The 21,158-nt window shown below is 39.2% G+C and overlaps 1 protein-coding gene across 6 annotated transcripts in view; it reads right to left on the minus strand.

Moving 5' to 3' along the window:
• The window catches only part of DIAPH2 (diaphanous related formin 2), a 343,566-nt gene that overhangs the window by 289,285 nt on the left and 33,123 nt on the right, over positions 1-21,158 (minus strand). For all 6 annotated transcript variants that reach the window (XM_053374498.1, XM_053374497.1, XM_053374496.1 and 3 more), the window contains one exon: positions 6,272-6,411. In XM_053374498.1, the coding sequence (XP_053230473.1) occupies positions 6,272-6,411 (140 nt within the window). The remainder of the gene's footprint in view (positions 1-6,271; positions 6,412-21,158) is intronic.

Here is a 21,158-nt window from a genome sequence, read left to right on the forward strand (position 1 = left end):
GATTGTGTATTTCTAAACAATCAGAGCGAACCCTGGGCCTCCTACTTCTTTGAGTCACGTTTCTCCATATATTAGCAGTAGAGCTCCCAATAATTAATGGTAAAGCCTTTGCTAATTTGTTTTTCTCTATCTCTCTCCCTGAAGCATTACCTTTATGTCTGCAAACTTCCTGCCCAAGTTCCTTCAACTGTACAAGCAGGAGAGCTGACACACAAATTTAAGTGGCCAAAGGAAAACCAAGAGGATACCTTCAGAAAAATGCAACTCAAGAGCTGCTGTTGACATTTTTGGAATTGTTGACTTCATATATCTAAAAGATTGAGTTTCTGAACTCAAATAAATGAGCAGAGTATTCAGCACACCAAGCATTCAATAATATTCCATTAATGCTTTGAACATGCAACAATCCCATTTATAAAACAAAACCTATAGCAAGCTTATATTTTTATTGCAGCAATTCCCATCCTTTGTTGATAAAAAGCGAAATACTTTGAATAGTCACATGGAAAGCATAAAGAAACAGCTACTATCATATCCACAATTACCAACATATTTCAGCAGTCTGTCAAGAGTGTGTGCTAACTATTCATATTTTTTGTTCTGTATTTTATTTTTGGTGGTGTTTATACAACCCTCAGTCACTAGATGGCTCTCTAGAGCCATCTAGGTTCAAGATTGCTACTTGAAGCAATGCATAATAAAGATCATGAACAGACACAATAACTCATCAGAGTGAAAAAGACTATGGACTAATAAATGACAATGTGTCTGTGAGGGAACCTAGAGGAAATTAAAAGTACTGGCTATAAAACTTTTACAAACCTCCCTTTGTTTTAATATCTTCTAAAGAGCACTGACTTATGTTTGTGGAGAAATCAAACATGCAACTATGCAAAGGGCATGGCCTTCTTTGTAGTGGTGCTAAAACTGTGCATCACTTCCTCAAGAAGGTTATCACCAAGTGGAATCATTGGTGTCTCACCAGTATTAAATATTAAAGCTGTTGGCTATCTTTGGGTGGTGCTGGTAGTGGTGACATTTTCTCTTTAGAAAGCCTTTAACATTTGGTGCCTCCCCCAACCCTCATGCTGCCTTCCTAAAGCCAGTTAAGCCATGCGCTGGGCTCTGAGAAGGAGGCATGAGGGCTCTGACAGTGTCCTAGAGTCCTCCCATCTCCTTCGCAAAGCCTAGTTAGTGCTTTCTCTAGGCTTTGCGAGGAAAGCTTTGTGCCTCCTTCGCAAAGCCCAGTGCCTTGCTTAGCCAGCTCTGGGAAGGCAATGCAAAAGCTGGGGGGGAATCAAACTTTGGTTTTGCTTCCCCCCTGCCACGCGACAAGGCAGCATGCTGTCTGCGGGTTCCATGTCAAAGTACTCTTACGACCTACCTGGTATGAAAAGTTGGGTCACCCCACTTTAGATTCTTTTTGCATCTATGTATGTATACATCTTGGGAACTCACACAATGGTGCTGTTTGTGTGCTACTTTTATTATTCTGTATCCTGCACTGGGTGACTTTTAGCTTCAAAAAGCAGGGTAGAAAAATTAAACAAATAGGCATAACTTTTAAAGTACTAAACCCAATTCCATAGTTCAAAACCACAGACTTCTGAGAACCTATTCCAATGAATAGGAATAGGTTAGGTCATACATACCCCATCTCATTCTCCCATGCCTACATGAAATAGTAAAGTATTAACATGTCTTATTTAGATTTAAGATTACAATTAATTCAGCAGATCATTGAGTTATGAATTCACTGAATCTTGGACATATTTCATTACCTTGGGTTACTAACCACAATTACTACCAGAAGTACACACAACAAAGTGGAACTTCATTTCACTTCTGGTTCTATTACTATTCCATTTTGGAGGAAGGTTAAACAGAATCACATTTTAATTTTTGCATTGCAATAGCCAAATTATTTAACTTGCACTACTTGAAAAGAGTGAGCCTGTTACACACTGAAGGCTGTAGCACATAACTGACAGCACGCAAGTTGTAGATTTAACAAAATTCATGCCTATTAACTGCCTAGCCTCTCCTTCCATTTTCTTTATTTTCCCCATTATGTGACATGGTTGATAATTTGTTTTTAGGGTTGAATGAATTGGTGGAGTAAGAGACGAGGGAAGGCATACTTAAGATTTTACTGTGCATGTTCATATTTAAAAAGTCTTGTTGAAAGGTTAAAGCAAGTTATATATAAGGCTCAAAGGAAACAAGAAGTAAAGCTGATCAAGCAAATAGTTACATTTTAATATTTGTACCACTCTTCTGCTCATATGTCATAAAAAAAACCACAAACCAGAGACTGTGAGCATTAAAAAAAGGATAAGGAACTACCACCTTCCTCCTAGGATTCTACCTTCAGATGTATTCAAAGAGAGAACTCTAGCCTCAACCACAGCACAATCTAGTTTCAGGCTTAGACACAAAGTTATTAAGAATATGAATGTATTAGCAGTGATACTTCTCTGATAGAACCCAACAATACAAAATTCAACTGGATGTTAAAAGGAGGCTTGAAAGTCATCTGAATAAAGACAGCAGTAGAAACTATAGTAGCAACTGAGAGCACCAAGAAATAGATAAGCCCAAGAATCACAATTTAGACAAGATTCAAAAGGTGACAATAAAAGGGGGAAATGTGGCGAAAGAATAGATAACACTAATTCGTGAGATGAATGCAAGCACAATTAACAGAGAAGGCAGAGGTAACAATAAAACAGTGATGGGGTTGCAGTCTTAGTCTCAAGGACTCAGACAGCCTGAATCTTTCAAAGCAGGTCTCAAAGGACTGAATTTGCTTTCTTGTCTTTACACTGGGACAGACACATCAAGGTCATGTTTACATGTTAAGTTTCCTTTCTCACTTTGCCTTCAGCAGCCAAAGGGAAGGGTCCTCAGAAATGTGCTGGGTTTGAAAGACTTTGTCTAAGTATGCTATGTGTTTTGCAGTGTTAGGACCAGTATAAACAAGAAGTACATTTTCATACAAGTATGATCCAGGAATAAAGAGCCAGACCCAGAAAGCCTTAATTGGATGAAAATGCAGTGGTGTAAAACGCGAAAAACAAACTGCTGGTTGTTGTCCACAGAAGTTGACCAATGCTGTCAAGAAAGGTAGAAAGCTGATGTCAATGTCACCTGTCCTGATAGAGATATTCTGATAGCCACAGCAGGTGTTGTGATTCTCCAGCAGCTTGGCTTCACTCCTGGAGGTACACTCCATTGTCTCTTGAGACAGACAGATGCCAACAACCACTTTTAAAGCACTCTTATGTCATGTTAACAGTTACAGCTTCCCCTAAAGAATCCTGGGAACTGTAGCTCTACAAAGGCCTCCTAACAGCTCTCAGCACACTTAACAAACTACAGTCCCCAGGACTCTTTGGGGGAAACCATGACTGCTAAAATAGTATAAGAATGTTTCAAATTTATGGTGTGGATATGATTCAGGTGTCAGGAATCCCTCACAATAGTTCTCAAACTGGACAGCTGGGAGAGCAGGATTCACTGTGTGCCACTGTCCAGATCTGGCCAAAATTTGGATGCAGGAGAGCTGGGGGAAATTAACAACATCTGCAAAGGAATTCTCATTCCTCATAAGACAGACAAGGTCAGCTATTACTCCCAACTCATACAGAGGCTTCCTTGCTGTTCCCAATATTAAAGAGTTCTGCTCTTTTAAAAAACTACTTGTTCACCACCTCGTCCACTAATCTCAGTCTCACAGAAACCAATATACTTTTTTTCATAAAATCTTTGCGTTTTGGAAGAAATAAGCCAGAGTATATATGTCAGGGAAGAGTTAGAAGTTTCCAGTTTCTCAGAGGGAGAAAGCATTCGCCAAGGGGGGGGAGGGGAGCAGTGAATCTAATAGAAGAGAGCAAGAGGAACAACAGGGAGGGACCGGCTGTTCCCAGGAAAGGAAAGGGTTAAGTTCTAGCTCAGATTCGGAGGAGGGGAGATACAAGCCAGCTCTAGCCAGGAGGTTAGAAAAAAGAGCGGGAAAACAAAGGGAAGGGCGCGTTCGACATTTTGAGAGTGGCTGGTCATGGAGAAGCAGAGCTCAGAAGGTATCTGAAAGAAGTGACTCTGAGGAATAATATTTAAGAACCATTTATATGATTGTTTTGTTAATACGCAATAAAAAGTTTTATAAAAGAACAAGAAGCGTTTGTGTGGTGATCTGAAGAGGACAACGACCAGGCCTGACAATATATCCAAGAGTAAATGGATCTAGAAGAACTATGCAACCAATGGGCACAAATATATATATATATATATATATATATATATATATATATATATATATATATATATATATAAAACTCCACCATCAGCCACCATAAAAATGACTTTGATCCCATAATGCCCCAGACACAAAACAGAGGCACTTTCATTCACAGGTTCACATGATCACCCTTTTCCATTACCTATACCTTCCCACCCATCACCTTTTCTTAGGGGGGTGCAAGGGACTGCAGAAGGAATTAGGCAGGAAAACTCCAGTGAATGTCGTTTACATACAAGTCCTTGTTTGCTATCCTATGACATACATGTCACAAGCTACAAGTCCTTGTTTGCTATCCTATGCCATACACCTCACAAGCTACTTCCCACATATTTGAAGCTCACATCCATTGCTAAAAGTATTAGAACACATTTTTTGTTCTAAGAAACAGGAATAGTTTTCGGAATGAAAATGCATACCTGCATTTTCACAGCAATCCTATCTATATTCGTATTTTTACTTTGTACTGTGACAGAGTTGTTCCTGTGCAACCTAGTAGCAAAGGATAACTGATTATTACTAATAAGTCATGTGAAAACAAATGCAATATTTATTACTATAGTGGTGAACGACTATAATAATAAATATAACAGAGTAAGAATCCCACAGTCAATTATGAAGCCAATTATATGTGATTTCTCAACACATTATTTACATCTTTGTGCTTAAATATGTTGTTTCCAAATCATTTTTTCCGCATGAATAGTAAATGCTAACACTCAGACACAGCAATCCACACCAATCAGCTATATAACGAAGTGTTTCATGCTTAATGCTGTTTCTACCATCCCATTAAATTTAAGAGGTGACTGCTGTCATCGGATCTATCAAAGGTGATAGTTTGTGCTGGTTCTGGTAGCCTGCAAACAAAAGGTCCTAATGCTGTTATTGAACACATTTAAGAAGACAGATATTGAAGAACTAGGAAGGGCAAGCAACTCTTCAACAAGAATGTGTTATATAAAACTTTCAAGATCAAGTGAACCAGGCTCCATATTTATTGCACTCTGCTCCATGGACCAACTTTGACAGATTGGTGGGGTAACTCAGCTGTTATCCAACCACTGTCATGATGATGCCAAGTGAATAGTAAGTGTTCCCAGCCGCCTGTTGAAGTTTACCCCCAGTGAAGGGGGAGAGGTCTGATCCACCACCATATTCCCTATGGGGAACACACTGGCAAAGCAGCCCCAAGCAGGATTGAACTCCATTCAAGAGCTGATATCACCTCGTGGAAGGCAGCAGCAGATACGACAGGTGGGCATGGTTTGGGGGAAATGGCCTTGCAAGTTCATACTCTATGCCCTTTCCTTATCTACCACTCTCCTACCTCCCTTAAACCTCTATTAAGACAAAACATAATTAAATGAAGCATCTGTCAAAATTCCTTGCATATCAGCCCACTATGATGTATTAAACAAGATGTGGAGACATTTTGAATTCAAGAAGGCATATTAACAAAAATACCATACATAGAGCTTTTCACAGCTTACCCAGCAACAGGTATCATTTCTCAGTCTTTTGTTTCATTTACCAAGGATAAATAACCTAATTAATTATCAGCCATCAAAGTGTTCAATCCTTCAAATAGATTTTTCAATGAAAGCAGGTCTTTAAATAAATGCTGTAGTCACAACAGTATCTCCTACACAGTATAGGTTTTTTTAAAAGTTTGGGGGATCAAAATAGAAGCTGCATACAAACACCCACACACCCACCCACCCACCCACCCACCCACCCACCCACAAATAGGGACTTCATCCTTTTGACACAAAAATCTAAATTAGGGTTTCTTCTACATGAAGCCCCAATTATGTTTTAAGGCCTAAGTAAATAATGCTCATAGTGAAAAACAAATCATAATCCCTGCAGCAGGAGACATTTTTATTTGGAACTGGCTAATTCTGTACTTTTTTAACATACATCACTTTACAAATGCAATTTCCTTGGATAACAATTTTCATTACCTACCTGACTGGATTACTCGTTAGAGAGACTCTCAGGGACTCTAAGCAGTTCAGAAGTTTTTCCTCTGAGATACCCGATCGTAGTTCATGGACATATTCTTGAGATGACAGCGTGCATTCGTGTTTACTATTTTTCAGGCCTCCCTTTTTAGGGGAAGAAAAAGAGAGTGTTATAAATGTATCAGAATACAAAGAGTTATTTTACAAACACATATGTCAACTTAAGCAAGACTGGTGTTTCACCATATCTCCAAGTTTCACTCTTATCAGAAAGTTGTTTTTGTTCCTATTTTTATTATGCATGTTGTGGTTTTTTATATTGTAATTTTATTGTGTGAACCGCCCTGAGATATACAGATGATGGGCGGTGTACAAATTTAATTAATAAATAATGATGATGATCATAGTTCTTGCACATCCAGTGATCTATGGTGGTCCTATGCAGAAATAACGATTCTTTAACCATAATTAAGGAATGAGTTGTTGGAATGTACTGTTCATTCCTACAATCCCTTCTCTTCTCATGCCTTCTCAATAAACTTTAAACCAGGGTTAGAAGTTACTGTGAAATCCAGTTAACCATAACACTGCACAACACACAAAGTACCTCTGAAATGTAAACACCCAATCTTTACTAATTTTGAGGTGCTGATCACGAAAATTACAATAACATTTGTTGATTGGCTCCTATTTAGGAGATAGAAAGATGTCATGTAAAAATGACCCAGTCCGCATTAAGTACATAATTCATTTGGCAATGTTATATTTCTAATTCCAGATTGTGAAATATGGCATCATAATGCATCAGTCTGTTATACACACCACTCGCAAGACCAAGGGCATACAGCTGAGTAATACAGTTGAGTCACGACATTGCAACTTTAAGATGACATTGCAAAATAAGATGTTGAGATTGCTGATAAGAAGTGAAGTCTCACAGGGTGAGCAAGTCATTTGTGTGACTTCATGTGTTAAGCTCCCATTACTCCTGTGTCATAAGTACTACACAAGTAATCCCTGCACTGTAAATCCAGAAGTAGTGATGCCTCATAAATGTGTTAACAATTGTTACATTAATAGGAAATGTTTGTAAGCCAGAAAAGGGCCATAACTCCAATAGTGTGGGGAAAAGGTGTTATCAGCTTTATTTTGGATGCAATATCAGGGAACAGGCCAAGGCCTGGACCCCACACATATGTTGCAGTATGTGTGCAAGAAATCTTCCAAAATGGCTGAAAGGCATTTGCTGTTCCCTATGCACAAAAACGACTGCTCCTTCTACATGGTACTACCTGTTTCTGGAGGCATCACAAGGAAAAAGAAGTGGGCAGTAGTGTGCCCGAAAACACCATCTGATTCTCACCCATTCCAGTGAGAACACGCTGCCTACATGAAAGAAAGCTATGACAACCTAAAATAGCTGTTAGACTGCTTTCAATACAGCAGGTATGGATGACATCTCTGTGGTGACTTGAAAGCAGTGTCTGTGTTGATGGGTCTGCAGCTGGGATATACAAATGCCACTGGGTTTTTTTGTGTGTGACTAAGACTACCGAGCAAAGACATTCCACTATGTGAAGAGAGAACGGTCTCAACGGAAATCTCTGAAGGTTAGAGAGAAGAATGTGGAACACCCAGCACTGGCAAAAACACAAAAAATCCACCGCTACACATCAAACTTGGTCTTATGAAAAACTTAATAAAAGCCATAGACTTAAGACAGGATCAGCTTTCAATCTAACAAATTCCGTCAACTCAGTGCAGCAAAAATTAAAGACAGAATTTTTGTGGATCCTCAGATCCATGAGCTCTTTAAAGACCAGATGTTCGACAACCTGCTTCAAGGTGACGAGAAAAAAGTTTGGGATGCATTTTGTCTTGTGTCAACTAACTTCCTTGGGAATGTCAGGACAGAAAACTACAAGGAACTGGTTGAGGTCACATTGTCTCTGTATCACAAATTTGGCTGCAAAATGTCCTTAAAGATACACTTTCTCCAATCCTACTTGGATTTATTCCCCATCAACTGCAATATGGTTAGTGATAAGCACGGTGAACAGTTTTCATCCGGAAATTGTAACAATGGAGAAATGATACCAGTGAAAGTAGTCCATTTCCATGTTGGCTGACTACTGCTGGATATTTGCCAGAGACAATCCTGAGCAGCTATGCAAGTAACAAGCAAAGCGGCATGAGATGTAGAAGAAGGTTTTTACCAATACATGTCATATATACGTATTTCTTGATTATATAATAAACTATTGCAGCTCTCTAAGAAAAAGTAGTCAATTTTGTATTTTCATTGTCATATTCATGCTCAGCACCTAAAAATCTATAGGAAATGGCTATTTTTATCATAGAGGCATGACTTTTGTCAAATTTTGTTGCGCAGTGTAATTCATGCTAACCTGTAAAACAAAATAAAGTTTAATTTGTAATTCTTTACCGATCAAAACAAATAACAGCTTACACATTTCTTCAATTTCCCTTGTACTCAACAAAAACAAATTAACAAAATTAATATCAATATCAAAATGACAAGGTTTCCATTTTTAGGCTAATCTTTAGTGCCTTTTTTGTAGTATACCTGCTATGGGACATGTGTTTTGGGCATATGTGGGAGGAAGCACAGGCCACAGAAACAAGGAAGTGTATGCTTAAATACACGTCCATAGAAGTCATGGATATCAACAACCATAGCTGGTTATCACATTTGTTAATGCAATCAGCATTCTACTTTGTGTTACCATCACAATGCAACAGGGAAGTGGTCTTAGCTCTTGAACAGTGTATACCCTTAAATAATTCCTAACTCAATTCATACAAAAATCTGTCAAATTTACATGTGATACTTTTTTTGCTTAAGGGAGGTTTTTGGGGTTTTTTACACTTCTTACCCTCCCCTTTCTATTTTATGGCAACTATAACTTGGCTGAATATTCACTAAAAATGAATGTCTAGAATTCAGAACTCAATAAACCCATCTTAAGTTAATCAAGGTGGCACAGTCGCTGATATTAATATCAGCTTGATCAGTAACACACATCAATTTTGCTTCAATTTTAAACAGAAATATTTATACTGTGAGCAATAATATAATGAAGCTTTGAATATTTGCTTTCTTTTTAATCCTGCCATAAAGCATCAACAGTACAAAGCTAGAATCTGTTCAAGCACTGTTTGTGAATTTAGTGTCTCTTCATTCACCTATTTTTAAGACTTTAGCTGCAAGTATGGCTTTGTTTTGTTTTAAATTCATGAATAACGGAAATGGATCTTAACATCAGAATGTACTATCTCTTGATACAGTTCATAAAGTAAAGGACAGAGGGTGAAAGAGCAGATGTGTGAGAGAGAGTAGGGTATATCAATGCAGCAATCGAAAGACTGCTGACTACTAAATTATTATGGCCCACTCTCACATGCATACATCAACTCTTTCCCCTTCTGTTCCTGACACTGAAAGCTGTACCGAAGGTTGAACATCCCAAACATAACAAATGCTTTCCTCTTGAAGTGGAGGATCTGAAAGGTGAATACATTTAAATAATGATTGTATTTAGAGATTTGAAGTGCCTCTCCCCTAAATACTTCCCATTCTACCACCTTCCAGAACAGTAAATTCAAACTACATGTTCAATGCAAACATCTGAATAGCAGTAACAGGCTTATACTGAAATGTAGCTTGTGGTGTCTAAGTATAGGTACTGTGAGTCGTTCCATACTTCTCTATAACTGTCTTTTTTATCCCCATTATATGTCTGTATAACAAAATTCCTGTTTCTCTTCACTGCCACTTTGCATTACTGAAGTAATAATTCTAGCATCATCTTGGAAGGCAGTTTAAGAGTGAAGGTCAATATGAAAGCAGCACAAAAATGGTTTATAAAAAGAAAGATTTGAAGCACACTACAGGAGACACCCAGAGCTTCCAGGCTAAAAATGTATAAAGGGGGAGAATCAAGAAAGGTTTCCCAGAAATGGAAAGCAGCAGACAAGGTACTAAAAATGCTGCTGCAAGCATTGCTGAACAAGTTTTTAAACTAATAAAAAGGCACTCCTAGAGTCAGCAGAGAAATGTAAGAGCAAACTAGTCAAAGACTGAAAAAGACAAGGTAATTTTCCATACTTATAGATTACAAAAAACCAGAAGCCTCAAAAGGCAGTCACTATATAAGCCATATGGACCTGTCATCTGGAATTCATTAGCTTAAATCATATCAAGTTAAAACCTGCTTTCCAACATACACAAACCTGCAGGAGTGGCTATAAGACTTATCTAATCTAAGAATTTGACCATCATCACATACTGCAGGTGGTAATGCCAAAGCCTTATTACAACACATGGAAAGAATTAGACAGACAATTATGATTCTGATCTCTATGGGATATTTACACGGAACTTTTCAAAATAGCCGACTATGCATAAGTCAATTCAGTATCACTATGCCAATAACAAGGCCAGTGCAGGTGATGACATTCCAGCTGAACTATTTAGCATTTTAAAAGATGATGGTGTTAAGGTGCTACACTCAATATGCCAGCAAGTTTGGAAAACTCAGCAGTGGCCAGAGGATTGGAGAAGATCAGTGTACATCCCAATCCCAAAGAAGGGCAGTGTCAAAGAATGCTCCAACTACTGCACAATTGGGCTCATTTCACACGCTATCAAAGTAACGCTTAAAATTCTACAAGGCAGGCTTAAGCAGTATATGGACGGAGAACTCCCAGAAGTGCAAGCTGGATTTCAAAGGGGCAGAGGAAACAGAGATGAAATTGCAAACATGCGCTGGATTATGGAGAAAGCTAGAGAGTTCCAGAAAAACATCTACTTCTGCTTTATTGACTACGCAAAAGCCTTTGACTGTGTCAACCACAGCAAACTGTGGCAAGTTCTTAATGAAATGGGAGTGTCTGATCACCTCATCTATCTCCTGAGAAATCTCTATGTGGCAAAAGAAGCTGCAGTTAGAACTGGGTATGGAACAACTGATTGGTTCAAAATTGAGAAAGGAGTACGACAAAGCTGTATATTGTCTCCCTGCTTATTTAACTTATATGAAGAATTCATCATGTGAAAGGCTGGACTGGATGGATCCCAAGCCGGAATTAAGATCGCCGGAAGAAATATCAACAACCTCAGATATGCAGATGAGGCAGAAAGTGAGGAGGAATTAAAGAACCTTTTAATGAGGGTGAAAGAGGAGAGCGCAAAATATGGTCTGAAGCTCAACATCAAAAAAAACAACTAAGATCATGGCCACTGGTCCCATCACCTCCTGGCAAATAGAAGGGTAAGAAATGGAGGCAATGAGAGATTTTACTTTCTTGGGCTCCATGATCACTGCAGATGGTGACAGCAGTCACGAAATTAAAAGACTCTTGCTTCTTGGGAGAAAAGCAATGACAAACCTAGACAGCATCTTAAAAAGTAGAGACATCACCTTGCCAACAAAGGTCAGTATAGTAAAAGCTATGGTTTTCCCAGTAGTGATGTATGGAAATGAGAGCTGGACCATAAAGAAGGCTGATCGCCGAAGAATTGATGCTTTTGAATTATGGTGCTGGAGGAGACTCTTGAGAGTCCCATGGACTGCAAGAAGATCAAACCTCTCCATTCTTAAGGAAATCAGCTCACTGAGCGCTCACTGGGAGGACAGATCCTGAAGCTGAGGCTCCAATACTTTGGCCACCTCATGAGAAGAGAAGACTCTGGAAAAGACCCTGATGTTGGGAAAGATTGAGGGTACAAGGAGAAGGGGACGACAGAAGACGAGATGGTTGGACAGTGTTCTTGAAGCTACAAACATGAGTCTGACCAAACTGCAGGAGGCAGTGGAAGACAGGAGTGCCTGGCGTGCTCTGGTCCATGGGGTCATGAAGAGTCAGACATGACTAAACACCAACAATGTTTAATCTTATATCACCAACAACAACTGAACTGTGGGCCTGGAGCATTGGTTCAGAATATAATACCTTTCATATGCAAACACAGATCAATCTATATTTAATCCTCGCTTATTTGAAGCAACAACAGTTCAGAGGACCAACATAACAGAGAACAAAGACTAGTTTAAAAGCAGAAGCCATGCAAGGAAGAGAAGAAGGAAGCAAAGAAACCCAATGCTCATACAGGCTCATTCACATAAACATTCACTAAATCATTTTAGGGTTATGTCTGAACAGCCACTGTGGCTAATTATTCATATTCTAATTCTCAGCAGTTTGGCACATATTCAGGTAGTAGAAGAGTGTATCTATGCTTATTTAGGCAAAAATTGTGTTTCCTCCCAAAATACAGCCTCTATGTCTTTCCAGGGATGAGCAGGTAAGAAGTGTTTAGTGCTTTCTAATGAGTCAACATCATCATAATTACTTTCCATTTCATTTCAAGTGTTAGACTGCTTCATTTCTTCTCATTAAAGGAAAGCCACTCTGAAAACATTCACAGAACTATGCTATAAGAACATTATTTTTCAATTTGTTTTCAGAAGCAAGAATGTACTCTTCTTCTATTTTAAACAGCCATAACCATTGACAAATTAGTGAGAGTTAATGTGTATATTAGTGAATGTTGCACTTAGCATTTATATAGAGAATGTCAAGCATTTCAAGCACTTCACAGAAATTAGCATTTTCAACAGCCTTGTAAGGTAGGTCAGCATTCTTATTCTCATACTATACATGGGATGTCTAAGTAGAACCTCTAAGGGAGTTAAGTAAAAACTATGGCAAATGGAAAATTTGATCAGAGGATCTTATCTGCCTCAGATCTCACACTTTGAACCACTTTGCGCACCCTCTCTCTCTCTCTCTATATATATATATATATAACGTACACTGCATAATTCATACAGTAAACATTATTGCATTTCTCCCATATTTATAGTTTGCATATCTGCTGGAGACTTTCTCTCTCCTGAAATAATTTTTTTAATTAACATAGTTAAAATGTGACTAGATAATTAAAAAGTCACTCTCTCCACCTAACCTGCATCATTGGTAAGAGTTGCTCCCCCCCCCCCACAAACCTTACTTTACAAAGCATTATAAAACTGAGTAATAGAATTCATAAAATTTTGGAAAAAAACTTTTGTAGGTAAGCTTTATGCACATGGAAAGGAGATAAAAGAACCATTTTTCCCCTTCAAAGAACAGTTTCTTTTAATCTTCATATACAGAATAAAACTTCATTATAATTAATTAATTAAATTAATTTATCTATTGTATTTCAGCCAAAAACTTTCTTTTCTGCCTGGAGTTTGGCTTTTAACGTGGAGGGTTTTTATGTATGTATGACCTCTTTTGCTGGAGCAGGAGTTGCTAAACGTGTCCTCTTTTGTTTAGACATATTTGTGTTTACTGTGATTGGTTTTGATATTTACAGACTTACTTCTGTCTGTAAGTCATTTTGAACTTTATGAGTAAAGCAACTAATAAATAACAATAATTTATAAATAACAACAATTTATCTAGCACAAAATGGAAAAGGCAACTAACATACAGGTAAACAAAACAAAACAAGCTCATCAAAACAAACGTATGCCTTCCTGGTACCCTCTACAGCCTGAATAAGCTATTTCATAACGTAGACTTCAGTTCTTGAAATCTTATTATTTTAACAGGTGAAATATTCAATCCACATGTGATTTGTTAAACTGTCATATTCATGATTAACAGTATCTCTACACAATGGTCCAAAACTATTTTAACTACCATGGCTTCCCCAAAGAACACTAGGAAATATATTTTTTCAAGAACAGCAAATACTGTTGGATATCTTTTACACAGAACTACAGTTCCCAGCTATGTTGGGAATTTGACAGCAAATGAGTTTTTATACTGATGTTATAAAATATAGACATGCCTTACATGCTTCCCATAACTTGTAGCTTCCCATAACTTCTACCACGACAGATATCAACTTAAATTGTTCTGCCACAATTTCATTTTCATGACCCATACCCATTATGTAATCAATAAAGCTTCATTACAACCTCAAGCATGCTGCAATGAAAATTGGCTTCTCTACTCTGTTTGGATTACTGTTAATTGCTTTCTCCTCTGGCAAAACAAGACATAGCTCTATAATTTACCTTGTTTTGTTTAGGTACTACATCGGTCACTTAAACCCGTGAGGCTTTTAACTTTTGAGTTCATTATGGATCACCAGCTTCCTCTAAATAGTGGTTTTCTATACAGCAGCTATTTATGGTAATGGGCTTTTAATGCCCATGTGTTTATCATGCATTGCATATGCACAATTACATTAGTAAACAAAAAAGGGTATCAAGTTCAGATGAAGTTTTTATTTTGGGCTGACACTGGGCAGAATGCAGTAAGGAGCCACAACAAATGAAAAGCAGTCAGAGGGAAAGAACCCATCAAAAAGGTGGGAGAAGCAGCTCTTTCAGGTCTATGCAGATTCCATAGTGCCTCAGTAGAGCTGGCTCCATCCCTATTGGGGATTTAGAAAGAAATACTATACAAATTTAGATGTTCTAATTTCTGCTAAGCGAAGAATAATAAGCACTATGTGTTCTTGATCTACTTTTTGCCTGTTACAAATAAAGGTCAGTGATCCTGTCTCAGGGCACTGTAAGTGCTTTATAAAGCATTTTGCTTTTGCATTGCTTTATAGACGCTCTCTCCAGAGAGGAGCAAATATTCTCGCTTACACATATTCTCCACTCTAGAGAAAGCGATTAGTGTAAGATTTCTGTAGAAGAGGGATGAGGAAACTATGGCCACACCAAATGCCTGCTAGGTTTGAATGCTGTCTCCAGCTGTGTGATTAATGCAGAAGTACAGTAAGTTTCAGTTGCCAACTTCTGTATGTGGAATGTAGTGTGGTGTACTGGGGGTGATATTCAGTGTTGGGAAACCTGCTTTGCTTGCAAAAGGTCACAAGTTCAATCCTCAGCATCTTCAGGTAAGGCTGGGAAACACCCCTACCTCAAAACTCTGGAGAGCAGCTGCCAGTTGGTGTAGATAAAACTTAGTTAGATTGACCAATCATGTTGGTATAAACTAGCTCCCTATATTTCATGTTCATCTTTGCCTCTGGAAACAAAATCTCATGGACCAGTCCTGGCAAAATGGTGCTGGGGGTGGGAGTGAGTATTTAACCCCTTGTCCTCTGGGTTTCGGGGGGGTTCCTGTTGTTATCCTCTCTCACACAGCTGTAATAAACCTACCATTAAAATTATGGACTGGTCATTTCTTCGTCAGACGGCAAATGGGCAAATTTAGCAGGGGATCAAATACTTTTTCCCTTCACTGTATGGCTTGATTTTAGATACAAAGGCAGTAAAATTTCAATCCTTAAGTGCCTGGTTGCTTGGTCAAGCTACTAATGAACAGTCAGTCTTGAAAGGTTAATGAGGCTAGAGATTCAACAGTTGAGATCAGAACAGATCTCTAAGCTCATTAGACCAATATCACTTGATAGCATCAACACCCTATTGCTTTGCTATATGGTAGGTAGAAAAACAATAATTTATACCTACTTATAATATCTGCATTTGCCCACAAGACACTCAAGGATAGGGGTACTGGTTAGAAGAGGAACTCTCCAAAAGATTATCAGTACATTACACAATAACTTTTAAAATTGAGATGGCTAACCTTTTTTGGTACAAGGACAACACTGATGGCTTGTGGTGTGTGTGACCAATATTTGCTTGTACACAGGGGCATACTTAGGCTGGCCTGTCAAAGATGCAGTCCAGAGAGGTACAAAAATCAAACCTCTCCACTTTGCCTCAGATGGGTATGAGAGTATTGAGAGTATGAGTATTGCTCCCCGGGCCATTCCTCTGCTGCTCTGGACAGCTGGGCAAAGTATGCAGGCTCCTCTGGGTGTCTTGGCAGTAAAATTCAGCCACTGGTGCGGGTCATTACAACAGCCCTGCAGGGCCCCCTCCCCAGTCAGCCAGCAGCATTATTAGAAACGTGAGCAGAGTGCCCAGCAGGGCACGGAGGGAAGAAAGACAGAGAGCTGGAGAGTGCTAAGGGCACAAGGGACAGCGGTGATTTGGCTACATCTCCTAGCTAAGGGCATAAGAGGCGGGCAGGGGAGTGCCGATACGGCTCTTGCTGAGAGCACAAGGAAGCCTAGGTATGCATTTGCATGCAAACTGCACGTGCAGGAACACAGATCTCTCACATACATGCACACACACATACTATCAGCATTTCCAGACCTCTCCACTGCAGCCACTGAGATGGCTTTACACTTATGTTCCATGAAAAATAAAAGGCAGCATTTCTTCCCACCCCATGCTGTTAGCTCAGGGGTAGAAATGATACATTTTAGTCTTAAAAAACAAACAAACAGAAAAACTTTGTTTCCAGTCTTAGCATAGAATTGCCTAGTTCAAAGTTCAGAGGAGGAAAGACCATTCTGTCTGCTCTTTAGGGAGGCTCCCTAAAAGAGTAGGTAGAAAGCTTTATCTCCTTATCAGATTGGGAAATACAGCTGCAGGGCCTGTTCTGTCCTTTCCTATGGCTTGGTGGGCCAAATGCAGGTCACAGATTAGCCACCCTTGTGCTAAAATTATGTCCAGATGGGAGGCCTGTTCACTAAATGTCCACTCCTATACCCACCCACCTAAATTTCTATCATTAAAAAGCTGAAAACTTATTAAGTTTACTATTATGCTAACATTGCCATTTATTTTGCCCTACTGTAGTATGGGCAAACAGATTTTATACATTCTGAATACATTCAAAAACCTGGAAAATCTATTGGAGAAGAGCTGATAGGAAAAAATAAAGAAAGAGAATACGTGTGCTATGCATAATAACTGTACCATACCAGCTTCAGCTTTCCTAAAACTATTGTTTTCTCCAGATTTGAAGAGGGCTTCATCCATCAGCTACATTTAACAATCCTTAAGGTTGTGCAAAGGCTAATAGAGTTCTGTCAAGAGAACAAGCTGGTCATCACAAACACGCTTTTCCAACAACACAAGAGACGACTCTACACATGGACATCACCAGATGGGCAGTATCGAAATCAGATTGATTATATTCTCTGCAGCCAAAGATGGAGAAGCTCTATACAGTCAGCAAAAACAAGACCTGGAGCTGACTGTGGCTCAGATCATCAGCTTCTTATAGCAAAATTCAAGCTTAAACTGAAGAAAGTAGGAAAAACCACTGGGCCGGTAAGATACAATCTAAGTCAAATCCCTTATGAATACACAGTGGAAGTGATGAACAGGTTTAAGGATTTAGATTTGGTGGACAGAGTGCCTGAAGAACTATGGATGGAGGCTCGTAACATTGTACAGGAGGCAGCAACGAAAACCATCCCAATGAAAAGGAAATGCAAGAAAGCAAAGTGGCTGTCCAACGAGGCCTTACAAATAGCGGAGGAGAGAAGGCAAGCAAAATGCGAGGGAGATAGTGAAAGATACAGGAAATTGAATGCAGATTTCCAAAGAATAGCAAGGAGAGACAAGAAGGCCTTCTTAAACGAGCAATGCAAACAAATAGAGGAAAACAACAGAATAGGAAGAACCAGAGATCTGTTCAAGAAAATTGGAGATATGAAAGGAATATTTCGTACAAAGATTACCATAATAAAGGACAAAAGTGGTAAGGACCTAACAGAAGCAGAAGACATCAAGAAGAGGTGGCAAGAATACACAGAGGAATTATACCAGAAAGATATGGATGTCTCGTACACCCCAGGTAGTGTGGTTGCTGACCTTGAGCCAGACATCCTGGAAAGTGAAGTCAAATGGGCCTTAGAAAGCACTGCAAATAACAAGGCCAGTGGAAGTGATGGTATTCCAGCTGAACTATTTAAAATTTTAAAAGATGATGCTGTTAAGGTGCTACACTCAATATGCCAGCAAATTTGGAAAACTCAGCAGTGGCCAGAAGATTGGAGAAGATCAGTCTACATCCCAATCCCAAAGAAGGGCAGTGCCAAAGAATGCTCCAACTACCGCACAATTGCACTCATTTCACACGCTAGCAAGGTTATGCTTAAAATTCTACAAGGAAGGCTCAAACAGTATGTGGATCGAGAACTCCCAGAAGTGCAAGCTGGATTTAGAAGAGGCAGAGGAACCAGAGACCAAATTGCAAACATGCGCTGGATTATGGAGAAAGCTAGAGAGTTCCAGAAAGACATCTACTTCTGCTTCATTGACTATGCAAAAGCCTTTGACTGTGTCGACCACAGCAAACTATGGCAAGTTCTTAAAGAAATGGGAGTGCCTGATCACCTCATCTGTCTCCTGAGAAATCTCTATGTGGGACAAGAAGCTACAGTTAGAACTGGATATGGAACAACTGATTGGTTCAAAATTGGGAAAGGCGTACGACAAGGCTGTATTTTGTCTCCCTGCTTATTTAATTTATACGCAGAATACATCATGCGAAAGGCTGGGCTGGATGAATCCCAAACTGGAATTAAGATTGCCGGAAGAAATATCAACAACCTCAGATATGCAGATGACACAACCTTGATGGCAGAAAGTGAGGAGGAATTAAAGAACCTTTTAATGAGGGTGAAAGAGGAGAGCGCAAAATATGGTCTGAGGCTCAACATCAAAAAAACGAAGATCATGGCCACTGGTCCCATCACCTCCTGGCAAATAGAAGGGGAAGAAATGGAGGCAGTGAGAGATTTTACTTTCTTGGGCTCCATGATCACTGCAGATGGTGACAGCAGCCACAGAATTAAAAGACGCCGGCTTCTTGGGAGAAGGGCAATGACAGGCCTAGACAGCATCTTGAGAAGTAGAGACGTCACCTTGCCAACAAAGGTCCGTATAGTTAAAGCCATGGTTTTCCCAGTAGTGATGTATGGAAGTGAGAGCTGGACCATAAAGAAGGCTGATCGCCGAAGAATTGATGCTTTTGAATTATGGTGCTGGAGAAGACTCTTGAGAGTCCCATGGACTGCAAGAAGATCAAACGCATCCATTCTTAATGAAATCAGCCCTGAGTGCTCACTGGAAGGACAGATCGTGAAGCTGAGGCTCCAGTACTTTGGCCACCTCATGAGAAGAGAAGACTCCCTGGAGAAGACACTGATGCTGGGAAAGATGGAGGGCACAAGGAGAAGGGGGCGACAGAGGATGAGATGGTTGGATAGTGTTCTCGAAGCCACAAACATGAGTCTGACCAAACTGCGGGAGGTAGTGGAGGACAGAGGTGCCTGGCGTGCTCTGGTCCATGGGGTCACGAAGAGTCGGACACGACTAAACGACTAAACAACAACAACAAGGTTGTGTTGGGGAACCTGTGGGACTAGGACTCCCATCATTCCTGACCATTAGCAATGATGATTGGGGCTGCTGGGAATCAGAGAGTAACAACATCTAGAATGACCACAGGTTCTCATTTCCTGCCTTCAGAGTCTTCCTATTCCACCTAAAGGTATTAAATTATTCAGCAATGCTAAGTTTATTCTTATGTGAAGATGACTCACCAATCAATGCTGTTCTGCAGGGTAACTTTGTTTACTTTTAAATTCTAATTCATTTATCACAGACTGTACTTTTACAGTCCATTACAATTAAACTCCAAATTTACACACACACGTGTGTAGTGGGTTCTGGCCCAGAAACATTAAATCACTATAAAAAATTTTAAGTCTTATCATTCAACTGCATTTTTCTGGCAATTTACTCTGTAATTCCAAGATGGTGAAAATGGTATGGTTTCCCACCACCACCACCACCACTTTTCGTTTTCATTAATCAACAAGATTTTAGGGATGGACCATTCTTCCTGGATAATGGAGATTTAAAATGCCCCCAAACAGTGTGGGCTACATCAAGGAATTCCTGTTTGTCCTTACTCTGGTAAGGCAATTCTCCTGACCTAGAATTTGTGGTGACAAATCAAAGGCATACTGGCATCATGTAGTGAAAGAATCCAACGTGGCAGCATCTTTTTTCAAGTTACAGCAGCAATCCTGGTGCAAATCAGGAATCACTCCTCTGAAGTCACCATTCTTTAAACACTCCCTATTTGTAGCTATGATTCTCTTACCTTATCTGTGTTAATTGTGCAATGCATCAATATGATGGACTCATTTGGGACTTAATTTTCCTCTTTATTATTCTTCCAAAATAAAGGACAATGAAAGATGAACAAATGGGAGGGACTCAGATTTGCGATAGTAAAATTAGTGATTTAAGAAAAATGTTTCTGCACAATTTAATTATTGCCCTCTAATTCAAAGTTCTTTTATCTGGTTTCAAATACAGCAAGAGTGCATGCCTCATTCGCTGTACAATAAAACTATAATATAGAGCTCTTGACAGATTCCATCTATCTATTTAGGTGGTACTACTGCTGAAAAATATCAGCTAAAATACGTATTCTGGCACTGAAGTATCAGCTAATCAGTCTTTAAGGCTATGATGCTCAAAATCTTGAAGAATGAGCAAACATCTCTTTATCAAAAGAGAATGAATTATCACTGTGGTTTTGGTAAGTCACAGGAACTTGGCTTATCTCAGAAGACTGGTTATTATTAATAGGCAGTTCCTAAAGCTCCTTAGCTCTATATGGTCTCTGCCTGAATTTAATGAAGACAGGTCAGATATTTTTCACACTTCTTTTCACCCACAGCATCTCTAACAGGATTTCTATGTATTTGGTAGTTAATTATATCAGGGACCACATCAAGCACACTAATCCTTCTTCTGTCTCTTTAAGCAGTTTGACATGCTTGATCAAGGTATTTTTCATTTATACAGCTCCCAGCAATGCCATCAACATTGTCAAACTTACAAAATAGCCAGATTTAGCTAATTAAGCAATGGCTGAAGCCCAATTCAAACCACTGTAAGTCTGAAATAGGTCCATTTTGAGCCTAACACTGATTGCGTACCTTAATATTTATTAATTTACATATC

Source organism: Podarcis raffonei, chromosome Z, assembly GCF_027172205.1.
Source record: "Podarcis raffonei isolate rPodRaf1 chromosome Z, rPodRaf1.pri, whole genome shotgun sequence".
Classification (NCBI taxonomy): Eukaryota; Metazoa; Chordata; class Lepidosauria; order Squamata; family Lacertidae; genus Podarcis; species Podarcis raffonei.